The sequence below is a fragment of the Netta rufina genome, assembly GCF_964035555.1.
Source record: "Netta rufina genome assembly, chromosome: 6".
Classification (NCBI taxonomy): domain Eukaryota; kingdom Metazoa; phylum Chordata; class Aves; order Anseriformes; family Anatidae; genus Netta; species Netta rufina.
In genome coordinates, this window is record NC_140129.1 from 25,443,441 (window position 1) to 25,462,209 (window position 18,769).

General features: G+C 40.7%; 1 protein-coding gene across 3 annotated transcripts in view; it reads left to right on the forward strand.

Moving 5' to 3' along the window:
* The window catches only part of ADCY5 (adenylate cyclase 5), a gene marked incomplete at both ends in the record, with an annotated part of 211,880 nt that overhangs the window by 157,300 nt on the left and 35,811 nt on the right, over positions 1 to 18,769 (forward strand). For all 3 annotated transcript variants that reach the window (XM_084289672.1, XM_084289671.1, XM_084289673.1), the window contains 2 exons: positions 977 to 1,118; positions 11,380 to 11,520. In XM_084289672.1, the coding sequence (XP_084145798.1) occupies positions 977 to 1,118; positions 11,380 to 11,520 (283 nt within the window). The remainder of the gene's footprint in view (positions 1 to 976; positions 1,119 to 11,379; positions 11,521 to 18,769) is intronic.

Sequence of the window (18,769 nt, forward strand, 5' to 3'; positions counted from 1 at the left end):
ACTTCACAGTGAGGTGTGGAAATGAGAGGCAGAGGTTCAGGCAGACCGTGCCTGCTGCAAAATGAGCTGTGGACGTCGTATTTTAAACATATACAGATGTTAGCAAGGTTTTTCAGTTCCATGTCTACGTGTCTTTGGTTACAGAAAGACTACAAAATCCCAAAATTCGCATATTCTTCTGTGGTAAGAAATGAATTCCTTCTCTGTGAAACAAAGCTGAGAGCTGCAGCAGAAAGGAACAGGTGTGTGTGAACACAAGCAGAGCTGGTCATGGTTACAAAGAGATGTGACTGTATGTTAACAGTGCTTGCTGGAGAGCATCCCAGCTACTGCTGGATAATGTGAGAAGTGTTGTTTCAGACCAGCCTTTTGTTTTGAAAGATTCCTTTCAGAGAGCAGAATCAGTTCTTGTTTCACCACTACATGGACCAGCTGAAGTCTGACTTGCTGCCAAGCTGTCCCGGGGAGATAATTGCTCTACACAACTTTTCGCGTCTTCTCTGTTCTGGAAGAAAGTGCAAGACTATGGTACTTGGCAGGATACTTCTACAAGGCACTCTTGTACCACAGTAATTAATGCCACGCAATGAAAAACATACATGCTCCAGTATATATTACATATGTCTGCTGCATAGACATGCTCTTGTGAAGGGCCTGTATTTGCCAAAAATACATATATACATATCTGCTATGTGATAGGGTGAAGTGAATAGAAGAATGAGTGCTTTGTTTCTAAGGAGGTGCTTATAAATAGATGTGTAACATGCTTCTCTCTTTAAGAAGATGTCCTGCTTCCTCTAAAATAGATGAAACTCCTGTAGCAAGTATGTAAGTGCCATAGCATGGCTAAATAACTAGTTTTTTGTTGCCCATTTGTTCCAGGACATGAAACCTGTCACTGACAAGAACTGATCTCATAGATACATGATAACTTTTCAGAGCCTACAAAACTGTCTTGTCTTTTGTCTCCTTTAAGGCGCATCCACATAACAAAAGCAACCCTGAACTATCTCAATGGAGACTACGAGGTGGAGCTGGGCTTTGGAGGGGAACGCAATGCTTATCTGAAGGAGCACAGTATCGAGACCTTCTTGATTGTACGGTGCAGCCAGAAGCGGGTAAGATCAGACAAACTAATGCGGGTTTTAGCTACTTTGAATAATAAGATGGTCTCCAACACATCAAAGTAGAGTGAACACCAGCTTTTTCAGATGAGTGAGGACTCTGTGTGTGCAAAACTATTGACCATCTGCCCTTCAGTGGCAAAAACTCCAGTTTCACTCTACTCTTCTTAAACTTTTGCATATGTAGAATGGAATGTAGCCACCTTCTGTATAAAGTTTCTGTACCAAGTACTTTTTAGTTCTATCAAAAAATCCGTCCTGAGTAATTTTCAAAATCATTTTTAACAATGTTTTTAATGTAGATTTGTGTGGTGGTTTATTTTTTCTATTAATTTTGAAACTTGTGCAAGTTAAAAACACAGAGATATTTTCTCCATCAGATTACAAACAGGTGATTTTGTCCATTGGCTCACTATATTGCCATAAACATAAAATTTAGAGCAGTTCTTATCATTGATTTTCAGTCTTTGCTTCTGAAGATGGGAAAATCTGGCCCACTGTAGTGATGGATGACCACTGTGACAATGGGATGAGATCATACCCATTGCTATGACACAGGTCAGCCTGCACATAATAAGGCTATAAGGGCACTACTGACTTGAACTTGCATCAAGTCAAACTCAAGCGGACTTCAGCCAATATATCTTCATTTTATAACACTACCAATAACAGAAAATAGGTTGATGTTATTACTAGTTTGTATTCTTTTAAATAATGGTAGACTTTAATATTAGAAAAGAGTCTTTTTGGTCATCTAATTGAGCCTTCACAATAATATTTCTCTAAGTAATTTCTGCACTATAGACACTGCTTTGCTATTCACATTACAGACAAGCATATAAAGGTTGCTCCAAACTGAAAATCATTTAAAATGTTTCTGCATCTAAGACCAATTAAAGCTTCCCACAGCCATAAATATGGCTACCATGAGATTAAATGAGTATTTGTGACATGTTCCAACAGCATGGTTGCTATGAATAACTGTAACACCTATACAGAACTACTTTGCTACCATTGCCTCATTTCCTAAGAGAATAGAAGCCTCAAATCTCCTTAATGGATATTGTGTAAAAAATCTCCAAGAAAAACCCTTATCATCTGGTAAAGAGAGAAGCTGATGTTTTGGTTTCTATCTGCTCATAAAATAAATCTCATTAAAAATTGTCAGTCTTCAAAAGAGGATTAGAGCTTGCAGTGCAAGTTTATTGTTTTCTGAGAAGCGCTGCCTGTCAGTGGACCAGCTGATGTTTATACCTAAACCACTTCCTCATTGCTGGGTACAGTTAAGAACATAAACCAAAATACCTTTATGGTCAGACTCTATCTCAAGAGGTGGAGAAGCTATATTGACTTGTTAAATCATGTAGTCACTGACTTGTCTGCATGTTCTTGTGGAGAACTTAAGGTTTCTCTGGAGAGAAGAGGAAGACTTAAGGAAACATCAGGATTCTGTTCCTTGCTATTGTAGACAAAACACTCAACAGAGAACCAAAGCACTTGGGATTTGACATAGTTCTGGAACACAGGGCTGTCTTGTGACTAGGAAACTGGACGGAGACTCAAGAGATATGTGGATTCCACTCCAGAATTAGATTTTGGGGAAGTCGCATCTTTGTGCCTTGATTTTCCATGTGTAAAATAAACCGTTCCCTCTCCCCCCCCCCCTCCTCATTCCTGCATTCCTTCACTACTTTATCTGTATTTATTGCAGCTCTGTTACGCAGTGTAGCCCTTAGCTGAAGTCTCCAGGCACTACTACAATGCTGCTGTAACACGCTGCATCCCAGAGTAGTTAAGAACTGGGACATGCGCATGGCCTACGTAATTATTGTGCTAAATTGAAACGTAAAGAAATTGATACCCAAGGTTATAGATCTTCATGTTTAGAGTTTGAGGGACTCCTGGTTTGCCCATACTGCTGCAACTTTCTTGCTCCCATAGCCATTTTCTATCCCTTTGTGAGTAGTTTAAAGTTCACTCCCTCTATGAAAACTCATTTCACATAATAGGAAGATCAGAAGCAAGAAAAGCTTTCTCCCATAGCCAGCTCAGTCTGCCTTGAATATTTTGCTGGATGCCAGACAAAGTTCTAGCACTTCACTTTTTCCTTCCATTTCTGTTTCATTTTAATAACTTCTTGTAATGTGTTTAGCCAGGTTTCCATTTGAGCCTGTTGCAGTGATGACCATAGAGTGTTCACCTAACTTAGTCGTGGGTTCCTGTGTGTCGTCTCTGGGTTCCTGCGATCCTCGAACATAAGCCACAGGATTTTCTCACTGTGCACGCCATTGCGATCCCAACTAGCAGCATCTCTTCTGCTGGAGAAAACATAAATCATGTCTGTCTTTATTTTCTCCCTCTTGAGCCCAGGCAAGGGCAAGGGAAAAATTTCCCATACTCTGTGCTTGTTCTGTTCACATGGCTTTCATCTATCCTGCACCTTATGCCACTGGATGGTGAAGGATATTTGTTTAAAATCTTGGCCCTTCCAGGTAGCAGCTTGTATCAGGTTCTATAGCAGCTTATATCAGGTTCTAGTGAGAATGGTTTTTGATGGATGCTTTGGTAGAAGATTGTCCCTTGGATTCTGATTTCTGCAAGGTGATTAAGATATTTTAACATCTGTTTTGATCAAGCTGCCAGCTGCCTTCATTTAACAACTGCACTAACTATATACTTCTTGCAGAGAGTGAAAGGGGTTGTCCATGTGTAGTAGACCAGTAAATGAGTCTGCTCCCAGCTTCAAAACAACATTATTCGTTCTTCAGTTCAAGCAGTACAAACTCATGCTTGAGGGCCTTAGATGAAAACCCTGCTGTTAGTTCCGGTGTGATCAGGTACATCTGCATCATGCTTTGCAATTCTGATGCCTTTTCAGAAGCACAATCTGCTTAGTTGCAATTGGCATTGAGATAGTTCTTTCATCTTAAATGATGTGACTTTCTGAAACACCGACCTTTTGAAGCTGATATTTCTCATGCTTGGTCTCTGGATTTAGTAGAGCATGAATTTTAAACAGCTGTCACATCTGCACGTTCTAATAAGATTGGTCAGTGGGGAAATACTGTTATTGATCTTGGTTAGATATTAATACCTTAAGTTAGCAGTGAATAGGGCAGTGTTGTGTTTTTTTTTTAATATAATATGGGCCATCAGATCTTTTTTCCTAATTCTTTCTCTTATATGTACTGAGAAAATCACGTTGAAATGCTGAATGAATGTACACGATTATAAATATATATGTAAAGAAATTAATTAAAGAATACAAAAAAAAAATGGGAGCAGAAATGCACTTTAATTAAAGGTATGTGCTAGAGGATCTAACTCATGGTTAGGATGATTTACATTATCCCAGGAGCAGATGCACAGGTGACTTGATTTACTGCCTGAGCTATTTCCCAGTTCACACAGGCAGTTTTGAGTTATCTGAATACCTGGTCCATCAGTCCCAAATGTTGTCCAAACCCAACAATCATGGGAGTTCCAGTGAATGCATAAAATGTAACAGCATTTATTGTCATACCCTTTCTGATTACTGTTGCCAAGGGGAGTCATAACTTTGAATTTCCTGTATTTTTTTGTTTGTTTTACTGTTTCAGCCATGAAATGAATTCATCATGTTAATGCCATTTCCTTGGCACAGAGTAAATGGGAGGAACATTTACCCAGTATTTTGGTTCCATGAACTCAGACTAACTTCTTCTTTGAAAATAGCTTTTTTCCTTCTTAAGGATGCTGTTAACTAGAATATATTTAGTTGAGTTTTAGGAAAAAAAATGCCTACATTTTGATCACTTCAGCTTTAAATAACATCCCTAGGGATGGAAATGTAGTCCTTGATTTCCTTCTGATACACAGAAGGGTTGCTTTCTATTGAAAGAGAACAAACTGCAAAATTTTGAAATCCAGTCAGTTTAGGTTTCTCTTTCCTCATCTGTTTGCAGATGTTTTCACCTTTCTGTTTGCACTCTCTTCTGATGCTCATTCTCTTGTGGGTAAGCGCTTCCCCTGTAAAAATGGCAGTGACAGAACTGCTTCTCAGATAGCCCAGAGCAGGAGTGACTTATTTCATTATTTTCAATTTCTCAAACTAGCATTTTGAAGCCCCATCCAACCTGGCCTTGAGCACTTCCAGGGATGGGGCATCCACAGCTTCCCTGGGAAACCTGTTCCAGTGCCTCACCACCCTCATAGTAAAGAATTTTCTTCCTTATATCTAATTTAAATCTACTCTTCTTTAATTTAAAGCCACTATGCTGCATCCTATCACTACACCCCCTGACAGAGAGTCCCTCCCCAGCTTTTTTGTGGGCCCCCTTTACTGGAAGGCCACTGTAAGTTCTCCCCGGAGCTTTCTCTTCTCTGGACTGTACAGTCCCAGCTCCCTCAGCCTGTCTTTGCAGGAGATGTGCTCCAGCTCTCAAGGGCCTGAAGGCTGTTCAGGTCCCGCTGGATGGCATCCCTTCCCTCCAGTATGTCGACTGTCCCACTCAGCTTGGTGTCATCGGCAAACTTGCTGAGGGTGCACTCAATCCCACTGTCCATGTTACAGACAAAGACATTACATAGTGCCAGTACTGACCCCTGAGGAGCACCACTCGTCACTGGTCTCCACATGGAGACCAATTTCTTAAAACATTAAGAAAAGCAAAGTTTCTCAAAGCATGTAAGAAACGCAAAGAGATACATAAACTACAATGTAGACAGGAACATGTAACTGGAAAAAATCTCTTTGGCCATCAAATCTACTTCATTGCTATTTGAGGCAGTGCTATCTAATATTTCTTTTTTGTTATCTGTCACATACTGCCAGTGCTCCTCTCGTTAGCAAAGTGCATCATTGCTGCACTGGTGCCAGATGTGATAAAGAAAAAATTAATAACAAAATCTGCCCCAAGACTAATCACTGAGAAACTCTACCAGTAACTTCCCTCCAGCCTAATATATCTTCACTCAAAGCCATTTCTTGCCCTTTCACTGTAAACCAGCTCTTCACCCAGTTTCTAGTTCCCCAACTGTCTTAGCCCCAGTCCCCAGCACAGCACTCTCACCAATGTTGTATGGAAAAAACAAGGCCAGTGAGAGCTACTGTACTTTTCCTGTTTAGAAAAGCTTTGATGCTTTCAAGGCTGTTAATTCAAGCCCAGCATTTGCTGCTCTACAGTTCAGTGTCATGATCCCTGACTAAATAGTTATTAAAAGTATCTGTAACCAGAACTGAATTGCAGTTGGCAGTTTTGCAGAAATCTGGGATGGAGGTTGTCCTTCTGCCTTCAGTACATTACATTTAAGTTTTGCTTCCAATTTATGTCATATTTTCTCTTTATAACTTTATTTTTATGATCCCTGTTCGCTTTTGCCTCGACTGTGGCAGTAGTGACTATCTGAAAAGAGAAACACTTTGTTCCTTCAGTTCTGGAGGAATGTAGATTTTTGAACCTCTGTTACCCTTGGGTGATATAGGGTGATTTATATGGGGTGACTTCTGCCCTTATTCACTATTTATTGCTCATTTGTTTGGCTATATGTTTCTATTGAGCTTAGCACCTTAGCATGAAATAAATATGGGAATTCTCTAAGGAGGTCTTTGCCATTCCTCTATTACTGGCTTTGCATCTTCATTCTTTATCTGGAAAGCCAGTGTTTCCAGATAAACAGAGACTTACCAGCTAGAATTACTGTCTATTACCCAGATTGTCACTGGTTTCCAAACTTAGCCCCAAGGCATTGTAGCAAACTACCTAGCATTACCCAGTACAATTTCATTCTGCTACAAAGTGGTTTTGTTTTATCTGTGTTATACTTTTCAGTTTACCTTGCAGACCATAGCATTCCTAATGCACAGCTCTGTACCCCACCTCTCCACATTTTATATCTGTCCTTCTGCAGTAATGTGTTTTATTCAAAACCTTTGTCCTGGTCATTACAACTGTTCTATCACATTTCCACTGTTCTTACAGCATGCCGTTTAATTATTATCGTGGTATCCAGTAGTGCAAGCTCTTCTTTTGCCTGAGTTTCTGGAGTTTGTATAGGAGCACGTCATCTGGTGGCTATGGACAACTTTCTGCTCTGCTTTGGGATCAGGTGCTGCACCAGTTGATTTGCAGAACCAGCACAACATCAGTTCTAACCACTGATAGAAGCTTTGCTCTCTGAAGGGTGCAGAAGTCTGTGTTTGGTGGAGTGGGAAAGTGGTCTTCATTTAAGGTGAATAGGATTTTAACAACACGTTAGATTTTATAGTCCACAAAATTGTTAGAAGACTGGAGAAACACTTTGCTTTGAACACAAGTGGAAACAAAACATGACTGTCAACTGATGAGCAATACTGCTGACTAAACACTGCACTGAGTGCACGCAGTCGGCAAACTGAAAAAATGTTTATTTTTTTCTAATGCCTTTCAGTTGCAGTAAATATGGGTGTTTCTTTAAACAATAGCAGGTACACAACAGTTTCAGAAAGCATTGTTGATGGTGGCCTTGAAACAGCTCGACAAAACTTTGGCTGTGACTCCTAGAAAAACAATTCTCATTCTTTTCTAAATAGCATCCTGGAACTCCATCCAGCTGAAGAAACAAAATGGTCATTTAAATGTTGTGCATGTGACTTTACTAAAACATCATCAGTCTAATGTGATGATTCCTCAATTGAACGAATTTAATCACAACTCAGCGGGGTTCCACTCATGTAGATTTATGAAGACAATGATTGGACCGTGTGTTACTGCAAGAAATACCATTCACATGTCAGTGCAACTTCAAGACAATTGAAAGAACACTGTGTAGCTGAATGAGAAATGTCTGATCCATGCTCGGGCTTCACCACTTTGTTGTGCTGGTAGTGATGGCCTATGCTGGAAAATCCAATCATACACTAGAGAAGTAACAGGCATGCTTTATGCAACTGACAATTTTATGAAAATCCCAGCTATTTCTGCACTTCTGCTACACTAGTACTGTAGCTCAGGGTGTGGGAACTGGTGGTGGGAACACAATAAAACCTCTGGGAATAAGATTTACAGGCGCTTTGCGAGTCCAGATTTGAACAGTTCCCACAACATCTTCTGGAGCATAGCCACTCTGAATCTGAAAAACAGGCTGCTGTCAGAAACTTTTGCACCTGCTCCTGTTGTTGGTAGTACCTATAGTGAGAAGAACTGGAAGGCATTGTCTGTGCCTTTTCTTTATTCTTCTTTCCTGTTTTGTTATGCTTTAGGTAGCAGTGTGTGCAAGTTGTCCTCAGGCTGCCAGTTAGCCAGGAAGAAACAGAGTAGGGATCCTCTTAAATTTCCGTACAGGAGCTGTGATTATTCTCATCCGTCATTTTGAGAGTTTGTTATTATCATCACCCATTGAACAAGTGATTTTCCAGAAAATAAATTAGCTCAACTTTTAGAAATATCAGGTTTAAAAAAATGTTTTTGAATAAGTATTGATGTTAATGACAAAGTCCTACCATTCAAGATAGTGAAGTAGCATACCATGTAACGTTAGAAAGCAAAAAATCCACTCTTTCTGTATACATGTGTGTTTTAATCTGATTGGAGATATTACTGGTATGCAGTTCACAATCTTTTAGGTAAAGAATTAAACCTTCTTAAGGGGGTGGGGGAAATACTGAGAGAGTGCATGTAGCCATGGATAATTTATGGTGCCTGACCTCAAGATTAGAAACAATCTCAAAAGTATGTATTTACCTATTTGTTCCGACCTTTCCTCAACCCAGACGTGCCAATATCCATGTATGAGGTCTTTTATTCCCTTCAAATTAAGTGATTGGCATGAAGTGAAAGTACTGTTTCAGAGTTAACCCACATGAGAAGCAGGTAGCTGGGTCACTCACTGGTCAAGAAGGTTTAGTACATCTGCTTGAATTTTTGGCTTTAAGGCTTTGCTCAAATTCTAAGCAAATTTTCTAAGCCATGGGCAAAAATCTACTGAATGTACCTTTTATCATCTGCTGCTGTAAAGGTATGTGTAACATAACTAAATGGCTTTGTTTTTATAGGTCCCCAGACTAGTTTTAGTGGCTGCACTTCTTGATTGCTTCTGGTTGAAAACCCTTCACCAATTTGTAATAGAATGGATTGGCAGTGGCACGTCTATTAGTGAAAACAATGTATATTTGCATATAGATAATGAAACTCTATTTTCTACCACTTTTCTGGCATCATATCACATAAAAAGGAATTATAACTATGAAAAAACAGTCCATAACTGGGGGAAAAAAAAAAGTGCTGCAAATGATTGCAGACACTATAAAGTGTAATGACTTTTAAAAAACAAGACCTCAAACCAAACCAAATCATATCAAATCCGGACATCGGTGTTGCATCACACTTGTGTATTTTTAGAAACATTTATAGCGCTGCTCTCCTGGAGGTCATCCAGAGGCGCTGTCATGATTGCTCATGTGCAGTTCGGCTGGTGCCAAGCAATGGAGCTTTCAGCACTCTCAGATGGGGCAGTGGTGGGTTTGATGTGGGGAGGAAGCAGCGTGGGAGGCACTTGTAGCCCTGGGGACAGGCAGTGTGGGATCACGTCGGGCTGTCCCCAGCAAACATCCCACCAGCAGAGCTGGCATCTCCTTTGGGTTTGCTCCCACGGTGCCACAGCAACTCCTTGGTGCCTTTTTAGTGACTCAGGTGGCTGCTAGCAGGGCACTGAGTTTCCATGAGATGCTAAGTTAGTCATTCTTCCTGGGTGGGAACAGGGCTGCAGTGACCACTGCTTGTCACCATCACAAGTGTCCTACACAGGGCTCCTGTCACAAGTGTCCCCAGCAAATGGCCATGAAGCCTGCAGGACTACCTCCCCAGGAATATTTGGTGCCTGCTGGGTGAGCTTGCAGTCCCATGGGAAATGTTGTCATCAGAGTTATCTCTTCTTTGCAAGAAAGAGATGATGAGTTCCCATACTTGTCAATCAGGCAGCTTTCCCCAGCACTGACTTTAAACAGTGCGTTTTTTTTCCCCTTTCTTTAAAAAAATAAATAAGTTTAAGGCAGCATAACACTTGACATTTAACTCTCTGGTTACCATGGAAATAACACCAGGTATTTTGCAAACTCCTGACAGGTACAAGTTACAGTGAATAGCAAGGTATCAAAATAAATAGATAGGGAAAGCAGATTCTGGGCAAAAACAGCTTCAGACCAACCTGTATTGTCATGCAAGACTTAAGTGAAAATTCTAAGTTTAAAACAACTGATTCTTTCTTGTTAAATTATCCAGTTGTCTGAACACTTTCTGAAACCCCAAATTAACTATTTCACATAAATTTTTGGCAATCACATGGAAGCAGTAATTCTCTTGAAATAGGCTCACTCTCTCAAGTAATAAGCAGACAGGTTTTAGCCATTCATGCTACCCAAATTGTCAAACTCTACAAAATTTATCTCTGTTTAAGTAAGGACGTGATAATTGCAGCACTTCTGTGCTCTTTCAATTGTTATTGAACTTGAATGAAACCTTTCAGGCAGGTAGTCTACAAGCTTTGCAGTAAACTCCAAATACAACCAAGATGCAAAACCGTCTCCAATAACATACCCAAAGACCTTGTCCAAACTTTAGGAAAGTTGTGCCAATGACAAAATTCGCAGCTACTGTCAGGGCAGAGGAGACTGTTTTGTCACACTGTGCAATACTATTGCCCTTAGCAGTTACACAGTTAAGTTGTTTACGAGATTTACATGCTCTTCTTGGCATTTCTGGGACGATGCTCTCATCCTGCAAGTATGGAAAGTGCCTTGCTTGCACCTATTGAGATGGGTGTTTGTTATTCCCAGAGCTTTAACATTCCTGTTCTTTCACCAGCTCATTCTGCATGTTATTTCTCTTGCAGACACACCAACCTTTTTTCTTTTTCTTTTTCTTTTTTTTTTGAGGACCCTTTTTGTAGCTTGAAAGTGCAATTTCATATCTGAAATTATTTGGCTTATTAAAAAGAAAATAGATACCTCTGTTTTGGAATGCCCCCTCTGCCTGCACAGGTTCTGGTGGCTATTAGAAACAAGAAAATGAGTAATTAAGTAAAATAGCGAGCTCCATTTAAGGTAAGTATTCTAAAAATTTTCGCCACATAGTTGTGCATGGGGAGAAAGAAATATTGAGCTGGGCCTGCTCATGATCAGAAGCCATTTCACAGAGTTCAAGGTGCAAAACCGAGGTCAGAAGGGAGGGGTACTTGGAGGATGACTGCCTTGTACACATTTCAAATTTTCCTCTGCATTTCTCTCTCGTTTGTATTTCAGAAAGACGAGAAAGCCACAATAGCCAAGATGAACCGCCAGCGCACTAACTCCATCAGCCATAACCCGCCACACTGGGGTGTCGACAGGCCCTTTTATAACCACCTCGGAGCTCACCAGGTCTCCAAGGAGATGAAGAGAATGGTAATGCCTTGCTTTATGGACATTAATGTCTTTTCTTCTCGATACAGCATTATATAACCCTCCCTGCTTTGTCTGAAGGTTTTTGCAGCCCTCAGGGCATTTTCCAAATGGGGGAGGTAAATTCTTTTTTGACTACAGAAGTAATAATAATTGGTACATCTGGAGGTGAGTGATTGTGAGATGAGGTGCAGGGCTGTTTGGAAGGGGAAGGGAGGCTGAATGGCACAAAGAAGGCTCCTTTGTCTGACTTGTCCCCCGTTCTGAAAACTCATCCAGGCTGTTTGAGAAGATGTGATTAGCTACAGGAATTGCTCAGTAACCCAAGCATTCAAATGGTAGATGACATACATTTCTATTAGTTCATAACAGACTTCATCACCTGCAAAGGTTCCTTATTTTGATTATAACAGGCAGATGCTGTTCACCTTCTCTAAGCTGTGTGCCAGCATACACTTGTGAGTCTCCAGGAATCATGCCACTGCATTTAACTCTCGAGAATATGTTATAATGTACATGGATTAATTGGCCTAAGGTATCAGGAATCTTCATTTCATAATTATACCTTTAATTCCTTCTAAATTAAAATGAACAATAGCCAGTTACCAACACAATTGGGCTGAGAGCACTTTTGTGGCTTATTTTACATAAAGTTAGAGATGATATCTTTGTTGTCTGCAATAAATATGATTAAAAGAGACTTTCTATTATAAAGAAGGCTATTAATAATAATAAAAGCATTTAGCACCTATGTAATAATTTACATGGGTATGCGGATTGTTCTATGAGCTTACTAATCTTTAGATGAAGTTTTAAACAAATGAATTTCTTTTAACATTCTATATGTCAGGGTAACGTAGGACAAAATTAAAATATATTTACCTTGTTTACACATGAACATGTCTGTCAGATTGGTAATGACAAAGCTGTTTGACGACTGCAAACCACATTCTGTTAGTCATTCTGTATACACGATATACAGCTGCATATCCAGCTCTTGAAATAGAGATTGGGGATTTTTTTGTGTTCCCTCTGTGGTTCATACGGGCATGACTAAAAGTCCTTCTGCAAAGAGTTCATCCTGCTGTTTTGGCCCTTTGTAAACAGTCAAGAGTGTATATTTGTTGCCCAAAGTCAAAGTTTTGCTACAGGTCACCAAAGGCTTACAGAACTTTTTAACATGAGGCTCACAACCACAGCTTAAATTTCTTGGCATAGCTAAAGGCAACTGCATATGGTGTCTTATAATGGGAAATGCTGGCAGATTTATTAATAGTTGGTGCTAATATTATTCAATCATAATATTATTTTACAGTGCTAAACTGAATTTCTTAATCTCCATAGTAATATTTCTTTCATTTCTCAGATCTTCAAATTAGGGTTTCTGACATAAGCGTACAGATCTGTGGAACTGTGCATTTTTTATGTGGGCTTTTCAATAGGTTGCGCTCAATAGGCATGACATTATTAGAAGAGCCTAATCACACTAGCACATAATTATAATTATAAGTTTCTTTGAATAGCTGTTAAGGAGTTCTTGCATCCTCCTGTTCAGAAACAAGGTGTAAGCATGCCAAATGGTATTATGCTTCTTGGTGTTAATTACAGTTTGCCATGTCTAGCTGGTTGTTCCGTTGGAAAAACATAATTATTTATTGAAATACCAAGCCGAGTCCTAAAAACTTCACTGCCCCTCACTTTTAAGAGGAAAGGATTCACTTTTTTTCTTCTTCTTCTTCTTATTTTGAACATTTCTTGTAATGGTATTTACCTTTTTATAAATTCAGCAGCTCAGAAAATCTTTTCCACTCAATCTGTTTCTGTGCTGCCTCTTGTACCAAGTTCTCTTTTGAGAGGCTGATTTTGTCTGTGTTGTTTGTGTCATGCTATTTTCTGAAAACCAATTTAAACCTGTTTCAGATGTATTATTACTTATTTTCAGCTAAACTTCCTGTTGTACTTGCGGAACATTTTTTTAAATCTATTATTTACAGTATTTCCCATTGCTGTATCTCTGAGCTGCTTTAGTCAAAACAAAAACATGCTGCTCTCTGTGGACTAGAGACCATTTTAATATCTGCTAGATGGACATCTTATTGATTATATCAGAGGAGCAATTTTTTTTCTCCTCTCTCAGCTCTTTCTCTCTCTCTGTTAGCTTTTGATTTAAATAAGCATTTCCTTGCACCACCCAGCTTTGCACAGTACTTTATTTGTATACCATCTCTAACATTGCCTTATGTGGATGCTGTGTGTGCTTAAATGCATGCACAGTGCACACAGTCTTCGTGCACATGCACACTGGAAGCTGCCTGCTTAGAAGTGCAAAATACAGACAGACAGAAGGGGAGCAGAACTACAAAGGCTTTTTTCAGCCCTCCTCTGGGATGACATGTCATTGATCTCAGTAAGCCGCACCAGCTTTCAAAGCTCCTGAAAATGTTCTCGTTGTTCCACTTCACCCACCTACCCCCCAACCCTCTTGTATGTCATTATACGTAGCCTTGTCTCTCGAAAACTATGGGCATGCAAGGTTGGATTAGTCAAAGCAGTAAGCCACAGGCAAGCAGTGCAGCATTGCCTTCCTCTTTAAAACCTGGAGCTCCTTAGCCCTGTAACATCAAAGTAAGTGTTTGTAAGTGTGGCCGTGAGCTAGAACTGTCAGGTGCAGGGTGATGTTGCTGTGATGTGCAGTTACGTTATATTGATACGGTGATATACATAAATTTGTGTATAGGGGATAAAATGGATGGTTACAAAGGACATAATTTTTTGCCACAAGACTTAGAACGTGTTGCATTACGAAGGCAACCATATTTCCAGGAAAAAAAAAAGAGAGGCAGTTTTCTGTGGTACTACTTAGAATTCCCCAAAAGAGAACATTAAAGTTCCCTGAATAGCATTTTTGGGAGGGATCTGTTTTATTTAAAAGAAAACAGAGTTATTTTGTCTTTCTTTCTTTCCTTTGAACACTGACTCTGGTAGCTCTCGGTACTCTGAGGATTTATTAGTAGTTTGGGAGGAGACAGATTCACATCAAAGGTAGCTGCCTGCTCCTTTTTTTCCTCCTCTTTTGTCATGGTATTTTGACATTCTGCCGAGAGTGGGCATGGGCACGACATCACACTGAGGTGGGGTCTGGCAGGGTTCAGGGGTGGGCACCCTGCCATCAGCCCCTGCTTCTCTCCGTGTTGTGGCTTGGAGCTTAACCTCTGCTGGGTCCGGCTGACTTCAGTTGTTCCCCTGGGCACACAGGACTTTATCCAGGCACTCGCACACACATATAAATAGCAGAAAATATCAAACACATGTCCACGCAGCAATAATCTAAAACATTCTGGAAAACTGGACTTATTTCCCTAGTCCTACCCTAGCTAGCTGGTGCCCGAGTCAGCTGAGGTCGCAGCAGTGCGAGCTCATCCTCTCTTGGCCAGCAGCCTCTCCATCTCCCGATGCCCTGGTTTGCTCTCAGACCTCCTCTTTCCCCTTCCATCACTGGGCAGTGGCTTTCTTGCCCTGCTGAGCCTCCAGGGAGGCAGCATGCAGGAGGCACCAGGGTTGCTCCTTCTGCACTGTTCGTGTTGTACACAGGGGAACAGAGCTCCCACAAATCTCCCTACACCAGCCTCGTGTTCCCCACTGCTTCTCTGGCCCAGTTTGTAATTGCAAAACGTTCAGAAATAAACTGACTTCAAAGCATTTGAGTGCACAGGTATATTTATAGCTATAACAATATTTATACGTTACTAAGAAATACTTCGCTTTTCCCAGTATAGATCTCAGACTGCTTTTATAAATACTGATGAAATTTAGACTTCTGGAAATAATGCTTGTGCCTTAGTTTTCATCAGAAATACGAAACTATGTAAAAAAGAAAAAAATTGGGGATTATAGTTGACTGTAAATTGAAAGAGGTTTGTTGTAAACAATGATCAAAAGGCAAATATCGATACCTTCCAAAATGACAGGGCTGTTCTAGATGACAAATGATTCTACTCAGCGTTAGTAAGGCTGTAGCTGGAAAGCCATGTGCCGTTTGGGATTACAATCCTGTAGGAGAATGTGGATGAACTGGAGATAGTCCAGTGGAGAGAATTACAAATGAGGAGAGTTTCAGCAGCATGACCTGTGCGGAAGGGCTGAAGCCTGAAGCATGAGGTTTGTTTAGTCTAGAAAGGAGAACATTGAGGAGGAACAAAAGTCTTCAGATACATGAAGGCTTGCTTGTAAGGACAGGATATAACGATAAAACATTCTCCGTGTCTGCAAAGTACAGGATGAAAAATAGTCATCTTAAGTGGTTGCAAGGAAGATCTAAGTTAAGGAAAAACATAGATACTAGGAACAGGCTACATAAGGAGCCTGTGAAACTCCTGGTTTTGCTGAAAACATTTTATTTCCTTCAGGGCTTTTCAGTCTGGAGGGTCATAAAACAATTTACAAATACAAAGACAACAAGAAAAAATCAATATTGATATATGAAATAAGAATGAGAATTCATAGGGCATAAAGAACAGAAGATACCTTTAAATATTTTATGAAGTTTCCGGTCTAGGCTGCACAAACCTTTGAGGCATCTATCTCCGTCTTTGGACAGGAGCCAGCTATACCCTCATTTCTGACTAATATTTGCCCAGCCCTTGTTTAAAAACCTGAAAGGATGGAAATCCCACAGTTGTGCTGAGCATCCTTGTCGACGGTTTATTTTTCTCGATCTTTCACTTCAAATTCCCTCTCTTTAGTTTTAAAACATGGTGCTGTATAGACTATTCATGGCAGATAGAGACGAGTTTAATTTTTTCCTCTTTGTAGTTACTTTTTCTGTATTCTTGTTCCTCTCTGAGCACTTGCCATTTCATGGATAGCAGGCAGTGCCTGCACTGAGCCCCATACTCCTACTGAGGTTTTACTCATGCTGCCCAGAAGACATCGGTCATTTTAGAGGCCTTACAGCCAAAGCTGCTCTTCTTATGTCCTGGCAGGAGTTCTGCCTCCTTTGCAACAGCACGGGAGAGTCCAGTAGAAACCCTAGCAAACTGAGTGCGTCATCTTCTTAGGGTTACCCAGAGCTGTAGGATTTGCCCAGGTACTTTAGCCATGTGATTCTTATCTCAAAATTTGTCTCATCTTTTAGCAAGCATCCATTTCAGTACGGATCATCTGTCCCAGTCGGCAGACATCAGCACTTCAGCCTCCCAGTTGAGGGAGCACCCCCAACACCAGTGGCACGCTGGCCAGCTAAGACTGCCACAGCCAAATGCTGTCTGGCTTCCCAAAACCAGAAGCATGAGTTGTGCCTTGAGGTCTGGTCAGCCATGCAAAGCCCTGATATTGTTTCTGTCATACAGCATTGTATTTATTTTACACTGACTAGCACAGCCAAGCAGCTTAGCTTGTTCCACTAATACATGCCATTGGGAAGGTTTGCTTCAGAAACAGGTACCTCTGAGTCCTTGTAATCCAACAAGAGCAGAGCGCTAATGGGATTCCTGAGCCTGGTCGTAGGTGCCTGGCAGATTTCCTTTTATTTTTTCAGCTGGTGGAAAGGTCTAACATCAGGAAGTTTAGGAACAGAAAGAGGAAACCCTGAAGATCAGCGATGCTGATTTCAGTCTGAGCATGTTTCTGTTGTGAGCCTGCGTAAGACTTATGAAGCATTTAATTTGCAATGAAATGGTGTATGAGCTCAGTGCTAGTTACAAAGTAAAACAGAAATGAAACTGAATAGAGTTTATGCAATGTATGGGAAATATGACTGCATGCAGATGTTAAAAATGTGAGGTGAGGTTAAAAATTGCATCCTGGGAATGGCTGGAGCAGTAAAGAACAAGCTCTGCTTTCAGGTGGGCACAGCCTGATGCCTCGTGGCACCATGCAGAGCTCTGTGCTGTCTCCTGCACAATACTTGACTGCTTGTGTGGCGTTTACTTTCTAATGAAACATCCCTTGTCTACAAGCCTGGTCATTCAAGCATAAAATATAATTTTTTGTACTATTCGCCCCGTCTTAAGCCAGGCAGCTCTCTGCATGTTGAGTCACAAATACAGCTCACTTCCACCCTTTGTTGTCCCCAGGTTGCCCTTACAATAGGTTTTCTTGTTACTTGGAAATGAAAATTGGGAAACAGGTGCATCAGAAGAACAAGCACTATACCTGGTTTTGTGCCAAGTATACTGATTAAACATCAGAAATGATCAAAAATGTAAACTAAAAGTCAGTGGGGCAAGTTTTCCTCAGTCAGCAGTGCAGCCCCATCAAAGAGAAATGGATTTGACTCCATGAATGAGGCACAGAAGGCTTGCCCTCCTTCTAAAGGTTTTCATTTAGCTCGGGGTCACTATTATCCTCTTTTCCAGCAATCATCTGCTAAATCTGGTAACAGCAACACTGACGTCAGCAGAGTTGGACGAGGGCACCCAATGGAGAATTTGACCCACTATTTTTTTGCTGCTATTGTAATATTCAGAACCCCCCGAACTCCTGTAATCAAGCAGGGACAAACTCTCATGCGATCCACTCTGCTGTAATCCCCATCCACTGCCACAGACCTGGAGGAAGTTGTTAATCTAGTCTGGGTTTTCTATAGTCAATATGTTTAGATAGCTGACAAACAGCAAGGGGAGGAATCCTATCCCACAGTTATGCCGTATAATTGCTTTGGCACTTCTGAAAAGAGGATTTGTCTGATTCAAATGTTCCGTGTGATCTCACATAAATGAGTGGGAGCCATATAAAGCATTGTACATTGCTCAAGTTGTCAGAGGCTTTGTACAGTTTTGTGTCCTCGTCTGCAAACTTACATTTTATTCCAGATGATCAGGGCTTGCAATCATCCCTGATTTTCTTTTTTTTTTTTTTTAAGAGGGGTAAGAGTCAGCAATCTGCAACAGCTGATCTGCAGCTGCATTTGTAAAATTTAGGTAGAATTTAATATTTGCATGGAAGTCTTGCACTGATAATTTTCCCACCATCGTGTACCCCTTTCTAGAGTAAACTGTAATCATACAGGAAAAGGCAGCTTGGGTCAAGACACTACCGAAAAGAGTCATCCAGTCTTTTAGTCCTGCTAAATTAAACCTACAGAAAGAAAGGTACTCATTTCTACTTATGCAAGGAACACTTCCTCTGATGTTAGTGGCAGCTCAGCACAGGTGGACATTGGAAATGAAGTTGTGGCAGGTCAGCAGCTTTGGGTCTGATGTTCAGAGGTGGTGAGCAGCTGTGGTCAGCACCAGTGGGTGACTTTGGTTAA